Consider the following 12,587-nt stretch of genomic DNA (forward strand, 5'->3'; position numbering starts at 1 on the left):
AGATAATTATGAAATTCGAGGGCACGCTTTACAGCTGATAAGATCTTATCTGGAACATCGAGCGCAATGTGTTTATATCAATGGGAATTCTTCCACTATAAAACCTACCACAGGGTAGTAGTATATTGGGACCCTTACGTTTTAACATGTACGTGAATGATATAGTCAATATTAATGTAAGCGCAAAATTTGTAAACTATGCTGATGGCACGAGCATACTGTTTTTTGCAGATGATCCTGATCTGTTATTCGATATGGCGAATCTGGCCCTGTCTAGGTTACAAACGTGGAGTCATTACAACGCATTACAAATACATGTAAATAAAACCAAAACCGTGTTTTTTCGTCCTAAAAATAAACTCGTTACCATTACCAAGGACATAGTTTTGAATTCAACCAAAATCGAGATTGTGAATTGTTTTAAACTCTTAGGTGTCACGTTTTCTGAAAATATGTCGTGGGAAATTCATATAAACTCTCTTATTCCAAAGCTATCCCAAACTGTGGGCATGTTAAATCGTCATCGTTATATTTTACCAACAAGCGTTAAATTATTAATATATAATTCTCTATTTTATTCTTACATAAATTATTGCCATTTAGTTTGGGGAACAACACCTTTAACAAACCTAGAAAAGTTACATGTATTGCAAAAAAAAGCACTGAGGGCTATAGCTGCCGTCTCGTATGACTTTCACACAGCTGGCTTATTTCAGAAATTTCGCGTCGTAAACGCGCATACATTATATGAATATAGGCTTAGCACTAGCCTTAAAGTAGAGCAATTTAAAGACACAACCTTTTTAACAGATCTTGGAAATTTATCAAAAAATGTTCATAATTACCCTACCCGAGGTGCTGAATGTTGGGAGGTGGCTACACCAAGAACAAACTACGGCAAACAGATGCTTAAATGCACTCTTCCTAATCTACTCAATTCGTACAAGACTAAAGGTATAGATTGGGATAAGCTATCCGTAAGAGAAGTAAAATCATCTTTTTTCTCTAGCAGCTGAAGGTAGTTGCCTTTCATTGTTTGTAATCTTTGTGACTAGTTTTTGCATAATTTTATCTCTGCTGTCTGTCCTGCCTCAATGTAAAAAAAGGGGAAAAAATTTAAAATTTGTTTTAAAATGTGTGATAGCGACAATCATTGTACATTTTTTTTCTCCTCTTGAATATAGTTTTTTTCCGACTCTGTTGCTGCTTTCTGTAGGCGGTCAGGGACCCGTCAAGCTGTACCTGACAGCTTTTTTCCCTGATAGCCACCATCTTGTGGTGGAAAATAAACATTATTATTATTATTATTATAGTCACACATGCTTTTGCAAATGACAAAGAGGGATAAGGAGTTCTACACCTCTGCGTGAATTTTAATCAGTACATCAAACTTACATCCTTGCATCTTGGCGAGCGATATTGAAATATAAAATGTGTATTAAGAAGGGGCTCAAGTGTTCTGTAGGCAAAGTTTCAGAAATCAACGCAGTGCTAAAGCATTTAGGCTTAATAGCCTTTTCTTCATAATTGCAGATACTTTTAAGCGTGTGTCAGCATACCCCCCCCCCGCACACACACACACACACACACACCTGTTTCCCGTCCGGCCCAACCCCACATTCACTTCGCGTCTCCTCGGCCAGCTGCTTCAAAGGGGTACTGAGCCCTGATCTAGACTGCTTAGCTTATATTGACAGTGCAAAGTATTTCCAGGACCCAACATCACCCTTCGAGGTCTCGGCTACTTTCTTGGCTGCTTTCTTGGCTGCACAGCGTGGAGCAGAGAGTGCGCATCCACCAAGGCCGACCTCTGCGCATGTGGAGAAAGGCCGACCCCTGCTGCACCCGACATCTGTCTCAGCCTGTTGGTGTTCGAGCAGTAAAGCGAAAGGTCCATGGATGGCACGAGTGGAGCAGGTCTTGAGAGCAACCGCTGCTAGCCTGAGATTTTCAGACTGCCCTCCAGATACTCATCTGGCTGAGGCACTGTGCTCTTGAGAGATTCGTGTGCTCTAGCGCGACATGGATCTTCATTGTTCACAGCTGTATTGGGCCTGAGTGTTTTCCTTAAAATGCATGCGCTCATGTTCGCTGACAATGTCTAGGCGCTTCAGTTCCAAACGTTTCTTGGTAGCAGCATGGGTTTAGTAAGCTTGGGTTACTCTTGCCGAGTAACCGAGTAAGAGAACTGTGTGTAGCAGGGTACAAGCTGTGTCATGCTAGTGAAAGAGCTCATCCAATCATGTACCGTGGGACGTCCTACGTCACACCGTAGGACAGGGTGTGACGTCCTACGTCACACAGTTCCGAAGTGCGCCTTGATAAAGGCGCACTTCGGAACAAAAAACATCATTCATCACCTGGCTGGCGGCCCGCTTACATGGTGGCAGCGGTGCCCAGTCAAGATGTCAAAACCGTCAACGCCGCCGATGCCCCCATTGCCGTCAACGCTGCTGCCGCCACCGAAGCCCCTAAACACATCAGGCGACGCATGGCTCGGATGAAAAAATTGGAAACGTGCTCAACCGCTACGCAATTGAGCAAGCAGCCGGAGGAAGCGCCGGCAGCAACCTTACTATAACAATCGGAGACGAAGCCAGAAAGGCGTATAACACCTTTAAGATCATTACAGATGAAGAAAGAAACAGTGTAGAAGTACTGATTCAAAAGTTCGAAGAATACTACAAGCCCGCTACAAACCTGACTTCCCAGCAATTCAGATTCGGGTCAAGAGACCAAAAAGAAGGTGAACCTTTCAACGAATGGTTAACAGAGCTAAGGATTCTAGCTAAGAATTGCTAATTTGGAGAGCTAGAAGATCGGATGCTACGAAGCCGTATCATCCTAGGAGTTCGAGACAAGAGCCTGCAGCGGAAATTACTTGTTGAAAACGCTAACTACGAAAAGACCGTTGAGTTGTGTCGCCTTTAGGAACAAGGGCAGGAAAAGTTCCGGGAGATTACTGGAACAGAGCAAGGCGCACCTGAGACAACTAATAATGCTGTTGCTGCGAAAAAGAGACCCTGCTCTAGGTGCGGCTATTTTGCTCACCGCGGCGAAACCTGCCCAGCAAAAGGAAAAACGTGCAAGAAATGTGGAAGGCTTAATCACTTTGCTCAAGTGTGCAAGACGCCTGTACTTCAACAAAGCGCGAATAAACCGAAGAAAGAACTACGCGCTCTGCACACCGAAAGTGACCAGGAATGTTTTCTCGAAGCATTAACGGTAAATCGGGTCGGCGACCGACAAGTGGAGCGCGTCAAGTCACATTGAGGGCAGGCAAACCAATGGCGTGCAAGCTAGATACAGGCGCTAACTGCGGCGTCATATCAATGCAAGACGTCGTAAAGCTTTCAGATAAGCCTCGGCAAGAGTGTCAAGTGACGCTAACTGCGTTTTTCGAAAACAAGACGACTGCTCACGAGAAAGTAAAATTGATTCTTTCCGCAAATGGCAGAGCACACGAAGAACTCTTCTTTGTCGTAGAACAACATGTGCCGATCACCTTGAGCGGATCCTTTGCCGAGCGCCTGGGACTTCTATACCGGGTGCAGAATGTTCATCTAGAGAACTTGTACCAAGCCGCACAACCATTTGCAGAAGTTTTCAAAGGCCTTGAGCAATTGAAAGATGTCGAGTATGAAATGAAGCTGAAACCTGGAACAGTTGGAGTCGTGGTGCCGGCCAGGAAAGTTACGGTTGCCCTTCAAGACAAGGTCAAGGCGGAACTTCAGCGCATGGAAGAGCACGGCGTCATAACCAAGGTCAAAGAGCCTACTGCATGGTCTAGCCACATGGTCACCGTCATCCAAAATGACAAACTGTGTATTTCTTTGGACCCTACTGCACTCAACAAAGCACTTTTGCGAGAAAACTACCCAATGCCAACCCTAGAGGACGTCGCGCCGCTACAGTCTGGAGCGAAATTCTTTTTGACCCTTGATGCGGCGTCAGGATTTTGGCTAATCAAACTTGCAGAGTCAAGTTCCAAACTTTGCACGATGAGCACACCTTACGGGCGATATCGCTTCCTCCGGATGCCCTTTGGGATCGCCTCCGCGCCAGAAATTTTTCAAGGAGCAATGCACCGCCTACTAGAAGGGCTACCCTGTGTCGCCGTAGTGATGGACGATATTCTACTCTGTGGCAGAACAAAAGTAAAGCACGGCCATCACTTGACACTGCGGCTGTTGCGCTGCCGAGATTACAATCTGCGACTGAATCTCAAGAAATGTACTTTTTTGCTGACAGAAGTCCGCTACCTAGGTCACATCCTGACCACGCAAGGCCTGCGCGTGGACCCGGACCGCGCAAACGACATCCTGGCGATGCTGCCACCCTCAAACAGTAAAGAGTTGCAAGTGTTTCTTGGCACAATGAACTTTGTGCAGCGTTTTGTACCTCGCATGTCCGACGTGACTGCGCCGCTGAGAGCTCTACTGGGCAGGATGTTGCCTAGGTGTGGACCGAACAGCCGCAAAACAGTTTTGACGTGCTAAGACGAGCATTGATCGAAGCACCGGTTCTGTCGTACTTTGATCCAAAAAAAAAACAGTCACTCTTTCTGTTGATGCCAGCCAATACGGAGTGGGGGCCGCCATTACTCAGGAAGGCCATCCTATCGCTTTTTCATCGAGATCCCTTACTGAAACGCAACAGCGATACGCACAAATTGAAAAAGAAACACTGGCAATTGTGCACGGCTGTACCAAATTTCATGATTACATTTTCGGCCAGGCGGAAGTAATTATCGAAACAGATCACCGTCCCTTGGTGCCGATCTTTCAAAAACCACTGCACCAAGTTCCACTTTGTTTGCAACGTATGCGATTGACTTTGCAACGTTATCCCATCCGTCTTCTACACAAGCCGAGCAAAGAACTATTTCTTGCCGATGCTTTGTCACGCTCCCCCAGTAAAGTAAGCATGCAAGAAGAAACCACCCAGTTTCATGTGAACGTACTTGCTTACGTTTCAGCATCAGAAACTCGCCTTAAGGACGTTCTTGGAGCAACCAATGAGGACCCCGAACTCTCAAACCTGCGTGACTACGCCGAGACAAGCTGGCCTGATAACAAGCAAGACGTCCCAGAAATCGTCCGTCCCTACTGGGCGAACCTCGAGGAGATACACAAACAAGACGGCCTTCTGTTTCGCAGCAATAAGGTAATGATACCAAAATCAAAAAGAGTATAAATGATGTACCTCCTGCACATGGCACACGCGGGGGCGGAGAAGATGAAAGCGCGAGAAAGAAGTGTGATGTTTTGGCCGAACATGTCTAATGATATAGAGCAGTTTTGTAAGGCCTGCAAAGTGTGCCAGATGCATCAGCCACGAAACGTAAAGATGCCTCTTCTGAGCCACGAGGTCCCGACATTGCCTTGGGAGATCGTGGGAATGGACTTGTTCTCATACGGCGGACGCGATTTTTCAATAATTGTAGACTTCTATTCGTTCTTTTTTTAGGTTTGGGAGCTCCGCAACACAACCGCGAGCATGGTTAAATCGTGGTGTGCTGAAGTTTTTTCAGTTCATGGGCTACCACTGAAGCTGTGTAGTAACAACGGCCCACCATTCAACAGCAAGAAGTTCAAAGACTTTCCATCCCATCTAAGCGTTATGCACACTACCTCTAGCCCCTACCATCCACGCTCTAATGGTATGAGTGAAAGAGCAGTTCAAGAGGCCAAGAAACTTTTAAAAAAGTGCTCGTTCAGGATCCCAGACTTCCAAATGGCTTTACTTGATTAGCGAAATACTCCCAGAGATGCTGTCCTCAAGTCTCCTGTGCACAGGCTGATGGGACGACAGACGCGGACGCTGCTGCCGGTACCAACAAGCCACCTGGAGCCGGAGACTGTGCCAAGCAACGCCTTCCACAACCGCCTCAAGGAGATCCGGAAGCGGCAGATGACCTTCTACAACCGCAACTCCCGAAACCTGCCGCCATTGTCACCGGGGCAAAAGGTCACGACGTACGACACACGACAGCGAACCTGGTCGCCAGCCGTCATCCTGAGACCAGCGGACACCCCGCGTTCAGCGATTCTTCAGACTGAAGACGGCCGCGAGATTCGACGCACAAGAGAGCACCTAAGGGAGGCAGCATCCCAGCCGGACTCAAGTCGACCTTCCACCGAAGACCGACCGACAGACCAGGACATCAACGAGCTCAGTCAAGAGCTAGGCAGAAGTACCCGAGAACGCCGGGAACCCTGCCGGTACCCACTGCCCGAGAGACTGTAACAAAGCCCCTTCCCCTTTTCCCATTCCTTTTTAAAGAGGGGAGATGTAGCAGGGCACAAGCTGTGTCATGCTAGTGAAAAAGGTTATCCAATCATGTACCGTGGGACGTCCTACGTCACACCGTTCCTCGCCTTGATAAAGGCGCACTTCGGAACAATAAACATCATTCATCACCCGACTGGCGGCCTGCTTACACTGAGCACTCTGTCGACTGCTCAGTTCCGTATTGTGTGTCTAATGCTTGCTTTTCTTTGTTTCTTTTTGTGTGTATTTTGCATCATTTTGGTGTTCAGGTTGCTGCCAAGGTGCTGGGTAGACCAGGAAGCCAAGGGCCGCACACGACTGCTGAACCGCCTGCTGGCGAATGGAGAGGAGGCAAAAAAAAAAAAAAACGTGTGGCAGATGGCTGACGTCGTCCTCATCAACCCGCTTGTAAATTGCCCGTTTTATCCGAAATCCAGTAGAATTGGGTGGGGTCCACTTGTATTTTATGGTGTCTGCAGTCTAAATATATACTATTTTTGTTTTGAAGTGTTGTGTCTTGTGGCGCATCGATGGGCCTATTTATAAGGATTGAGTTCCACACAAGAAAGTGGATGCAAGTATGTGCTAGAGTGTAAGCTCCTTTTACAGGAAGTATTTCAAATGCCACGAATTCCGAATTGTCGCAATGCTGAAAATATTCTATGTCAGGCGTACCCCAACTGGGGTACGCCTGATATAGGAATGCAATTACAAAATGTCAAAATGCCGAAACGCGGGAACGCGTTGTGTCTCGATTTATAACATAACATATCTGCGAACGATAAAAAGAAAATCTGGGACAGTGCCACAGATTACTCCTAATCAGGGCACCGCCAACACGGCGGCGTGATTTTCCAAAGTGGTAGCTGTCCTCCCACCATCACAGCAGATCGGAAGCTTCTTGCGGGAAGAGTGGTTTCAATAACGCATAGGCATCTCATACTTATTTGGCCGGCAAGAACGAAAAGGCTGCACGCTGAGTCACCTTGATGGCGAAGCCATCTACATAATGTTTGTAAAGCACTACCAGTTCTAGGTGCTGCACTCCTCCATACTCATTGGCACAAGGGTAACAGGAACTGTGCACATCTGACAAAGGGAGCAACGACTGAATAGTTTGATTGCTGCCAATTCGAAATCTGTAGTCATTGTTTTCACATCTAGTGCAAGTCCAAGATCTGCAGCAAAGTTCAATACTTCTTCGAAGAACGCCTCGCACACGATCTGCGTTTGTCGAGTTACGAGGCAGTAAACAAAACGAAACACATGGCCATTAAGATTACCGTGAATTGTGTATAACTGTCTGAGGGGCAGCACCACAGTCTTAAATGTTCCGTCCATGAGCCACATTGGAGTGTCATTTAATTCCCTCAAGTTTCTGTCGGTGAAACAAAATTAACAAGAGGTGAGCTCCGCCTGCGCTAGTCGCCCGCAGAAAATTCCAACCATCAAAATTTGTTCTTAACTCGCCCTCGATCATGAGTACATGTACAGTGTACGGACTGCCTACTTGTGTGGGCAGTCTGCTTTTCTGTTCGTATGCAATGACGCATACCGTAACATGCCGGGCAAGCGCCTACTCAGAATTTTGAGATAATCATAAAAAATAGGGGATGAGCGCTTCTCCGGTCATCAATTCTACATATAAATGTACTGTGCATATTTTCTCAGATCTTACAAATTTGGGCATGGACGTTTAATGTGGTATGGACGGGTGCACGGTATTCTATGGTATATCATATACCAAGTTTGCGATGTAAGAGAAATGTGGCAACAGTCAGTATTGTTCGGTTCTGAATGGTAGCCTCTTTTAAGACTCCCGGGGAGGAGTGAGGTCTCCTATTCCCCTGTTGACCTAATGGTACATAAAAATTCTATACCATTAGGGCAAGTCTTAATTAAATACGTATTGGAGCAAGTTTGTCGAAGAAGCTATCCAGTCACCTCCTTTATGGCACTAACATGCATGTGGTAAAACAGTGACACCGGAGGATGCATACGGCAGTTTCCTATTGCCGCCTTCGGTGCCATAGTAGTAGAGGTGCCGTGAAGGCAGTGTTCGAAAGCAGCAAACTTTTTAATGCAAAAGCACTAACTGTCTCATGGAGCGAGCTGGCGTCATCAGTTTGAAGCGCAAAAGCAGCAGATAGTTTCCTTCAGTTCCACAGGCTGGCGCGCTTCGACGGGGCTCCCATTGGCCGCTACGGTCGTCAGTTTCCAAGACCACTCACCCCATGGTGCTGCGTGTCCATTAGCGCGCCGTTGCTCCCCTGGGCACGGAGCGTCCAACGTCACCAGGGGAGCACACGCGCTGACCGGTGACGAAAAAGGAGCGGACGAGTGGCTTGCATGCTTTCGCATTCACAACTTACAAGACGTGCTTAGGGGTACCTCAATCTTTTTGTTTCAAACCCTGGCAGAGTTAATAAATTACAAACTTCGCAAATTCGAACCTCAGCAAGTTTTGAAAATTTTTATACCCTTCAAGCACGAACTTTGGGAGGTTCACCGCATTCCCCCATGAGACTAGTCTTTATATTCTGCGAGTGGCCAATTGCTGGCCCGTCATTTTTCGGGTAACTCAGGTGTTCACGATACTAGTAGGAAATCAGCTGTTGTATGTTTGTTCTGTTTCAGATAGAATTTTACATGCTTCATTGAAAAGGGTGTTCACACTTCTTCAACTTTGCTATTTCTAATGGGATAATTATTCATGTTTGTTTCATGCAGCCCGTCTTTCTGAATCGAGAAAAGGGCCCAAAGAGGGAATACTCCGCGGCAGATGGGTATCACGTCCGCCATATCTTTGGGGTCCGCAAGATGAGCAAGCTCATCAAGCTCCAGGTCAGGAAGAAGCTCTGAGCACAGTGGATTTGTTTCAGACACCTGCCTGGAGCCACAACAGATCCACTCGTGCAGCCACTGCACACTCGTGCAGCCACAGCAGGACAAGAGGCCACAACTTCCTGAACTTCATCCGCCACCAATAACCATGGTAAGCTGTGTGAAACTGCATTTAGCTCCGGAAAAACCGCAGTGTCTCTTATGTTATCCCCAAGACGACTTGAAGGGGAAAGCCCAAGCACCGATGCATTAAAGACAGACACATGAATTACGGATGTGGCGGTACCCCTCCGCTTGTGGCGGTGCTGCGTTGAACTGCTGAATGAAAGGTTGCTGGTTCGACGCCAGCCGAGGGACGTGGGCTAAAAGTCTTTTTCGGAGGAATATTAATATTTTCAGATGTCAAATAAAAGTTTTGGTACATTTTGTATTGTCGACGTGTTTTTTCTCAAGGACCGAACGATGAAACATATAAGGTTTTGGCCTTAATAATTGCACATAGTGTATTTCGAATTCCAGAACGCCATAACGTTTATGCAGTCTTCGAGATTAGATTCTTTACTTGGTGAACACCGTGCTAGGCCACCAGTGGTTTCTTTTGTATGCTTGTCTAAAGAAATGATTTGATGAAGTATTGAAACCGTAGTCAGCACCATGAATTCATTGAGTATATTAGTGATGACAAAGTGTGCCTTCTGGTTAAAGTATGATTCTGTGTTTTCAGACAAACTCGAAAAAATAAAAACAATGACTAGCCGGTAAAGATCCGTCAGATTGTATTTCTTCAATAAACTTCGATAGGGAAGGTTATCCATGGCCAAAAAATAAAACCACTGGGTGACATTTTTTTTTCGCAAGGCGAATGAATACAGACTCTGACTTCCCAAGAAAAGATCTCTGGTTTCCCTTTTAAAATATCGAGCAGTTAAAGAAGAGGGGAATTATTTTGCTAATTTCTGCTGAGGACAAATCATCCCAAGCAGCACATTACGACCGGCTCAAGCTTGAGCCAGGCTGGGTAGCCGGGGAAGTTTTACTGGGCCTAGATTGTTTTGCACCATGGCGCTAGGCCGCCCCATCCTGGTATGCCAGTCTGGCGACCACCGGCAGTTCTCTGTGTAGCCATGGACTGGCTTACCGCTGGAATTATAGCATGGGCAAGGCGGGAAGCCCAGTGGTACCCCAAGCCTGGCTCTTTATTGTATATACAGCATGGGCCAGGTTAGTGGCCGGGTGGTCAGCCAAGCTTGGCTAGACAATATAAATTCACCATGCAGTTAAACCAATTTAACTGGCCATATTGACAACACACGTGTTAAATTAATAAAATTCAATTTATTTCACCAAAGATAAATACATACTGCAGGCCACAAAAATAAGCATAAAACATGTGTACAATGCAAGAAAATTGTCATGATATTATTCATGTGTCCCAGGCGGTTGGCGAGATTCTCCACATCTTCTGGAGTGTCGGGGTTCCGGTGGTAGCTAACGTAGTACCCCAAGGCATCTGAAATAAGAATAAACATCAGTAATTAGAACCATGGCAGATTTATTCGCACCCGTCTGTTCTAAAAGGGTATGTCACTAATGCCACGAATAAAAAACATGCACTATCATAAACAGTATGAGAGAGAATATGGAAGCGTGTGGCCAATCGTACATGTGGTGCCAGTGTCGCGGCAATTAAGAATAAACCACATCTAAGCGATTTGACGAGTGACGACGCTCCGCTTCGCTTTCGTTCGGTCACTCATGCGACGCGGCAAACCGCATGAAAGCGACGGGAGCAAGCGACCAAGGCGATCAGTGTCGATTTCTAGAAATTCAAAAACCGAGCGACGCGATTGCGGGAAATTTCCGCCGCTCGTCGCTCGTTTAATCGCTTACATACGGTTCAGCCTTTACGAAAATCAACGCCTAGGAATGAAACAATCCTGCTGCAGTTACCCCCTTCCTGCCTCTCCAGTTTGTCGTCCGCTATGCAACTCGCAATTGCGAGTTGCATAGCGGGCGACAGACTTGGAAGACAGGAAGGGGGGTAACAACAGCCGGATCCTCTACCACAGTTGTTAACCCGTGTTGTAAAGGATCTCTGAAGCTGAATGTATACACTGGCGGTTGTATTACTAGCGTAGCTGTTCTAAATTGGGTTGCAAAAAGGTTCAGTCTCAAATGCACCTGATTATGAAAATGAATATAAATGGTCGAGCCTGCTTACCTTGCTCGCTGGCGCGGAGCCAAGAGACAGCTATTGCCCGCGCTGCAATGAGGACGGATCGAATTCCGAACACGCCGTTCTGGGATGCAGCCATTTCACCCAAGAGCGAGTGGAACTCAAGCGGAGGACGTTATCAGCCACAGGAACCATCGGCAGAGGCAGCACTCAAGGCACCGGCAAACTATCTTATAAAAACACAGCAACTTCTAACCTCCCCAAGCAGAACAGCAGCGGGAACTGGCGGGAACAAAGACCCAATTTCGCGTCACTAACGCCAAATCCGGCTTTTTTGTTTTTGGAACTGCGCCACCGCCGACTCAAACTGGCGCTTCGAGCGGACGCGAGGGCCGCGCTGATTGGCCCGCGCGCTCCCTGTCCTGGCATGTGAGCAGCTCTCCTCATTCAAGGCATCCGCGCTGCGCGCGGGACACTGTATCATTTCCGGTCCCGGGGCACTGGCGCATTGCAGGCGTCTGACTCACCTGCACATTGCACCTGCGGGTGCCGGATTTCCCCGCGCTTTTTCAACATCACGTGGGAGGCTCCCCGCCTCGGGCACTTGCGCTGTAAGCGGCTTCTCCGTGCAAGCCAGGGTAGATAAAGGCCGCGGTAAAAAGCGGGAAAGTTATAAAGTTTCAGTTCGACCGATCTCCACAGTTTGATTTCCAATTTGTCCGGTACAATTCCACTACAACCAGTTCATTTTGGGTTGGGCCTGATCATATCCAAACTGTTTTTAAATAATTTTGTTTTTCAATGGGGAAAACGTGTTCTTTTTTATGATTCTAGCTAAAACAGACTTCTTGCACTGTAACGTCGCTTTCTACTGCGAGGGCTCGTGCCACAACACACCAAAAATGTGTGAAGAGAACGCTCATACGAATTAAAAAAAGTGAAAAATGTTAAATGAATTGTAGAGTAACAGTGGCTTTCATCGGGAATTCTGGGTCCAATAAAATACGAGCTTGAGCCACGGAACGTTGCATAGCGGCAACTCCCTGCCATTCCTTGGCTCACCCTATCTTCGATCTGGCAACATGCTGAACACTGGCTGTTGCTTGTATTGAGCGGACCAAGGAATTCCTGTGAACCACCATGGAACCTCAAAGCTTAGCAGAGGCACTGCTACCGTGGCCATCTCTGACCGAGGAAAATCAATATATAGCCAGGCTACATCAAATGCTGGCAGCGGCCTGTTTACCATGGCCATCAATAACCGAAGAAATTGATTGGTCAACCAGGGAAGACG

The 12,587-nt window shown here is 46.9% G+C and overlaps 1 protein-coding gene and 1 pseudogene across 1 annotated transcript; both read left to right on the forward strand.

Annotated features, from left to right (window-relative positions):
• Positions 1–2,216: 2,216 nt before the first annotated feature.
• LOC120843268 lies at positions 2,217–3,273 on the forward strand (annotated as a pseudogene).
• Positions 3,274–3,287: 14 nt separating this feature from the next.
• On the forward strand, positions 3,288–6,249 carry LOC121047334. The gene is made up of 4 exons (XM_040502473.1): positions 3,288–3,716; positions 4,140–4,347; positions 4,979–5,166; positions 5,785–6,249. The coding sequence occupies exons 1-4, from the start codon at positions 3,288–3,290 to the stop codon at positions 6,247–6,249; spliced, it is 1,290 nt and encodes a 429-aa protein (XP_040358407.1).
• Positions 6,250–12,587: the final 6,338 nt, after the last annotated feature.

The sequence above is a fragment of the Ixodes scapularis genome, unplaced genomic scaffold (assembly GCF_016920785.2).
Source record: "Ixodes scapularis isolate PalLabHiFi unplaced genomic scaffold, ASM1692078v2 PGA_scaffold12__126_contigs__length_90152505, whole genome shotgun sequence".
In the NCBI taxonomy this organism is placed as follows: Eukaryota; Metazoa; Arthropoda; class Arachnida; order Ixodida; family Ixodidae; genus Ixodes; species Ixodes scapularis.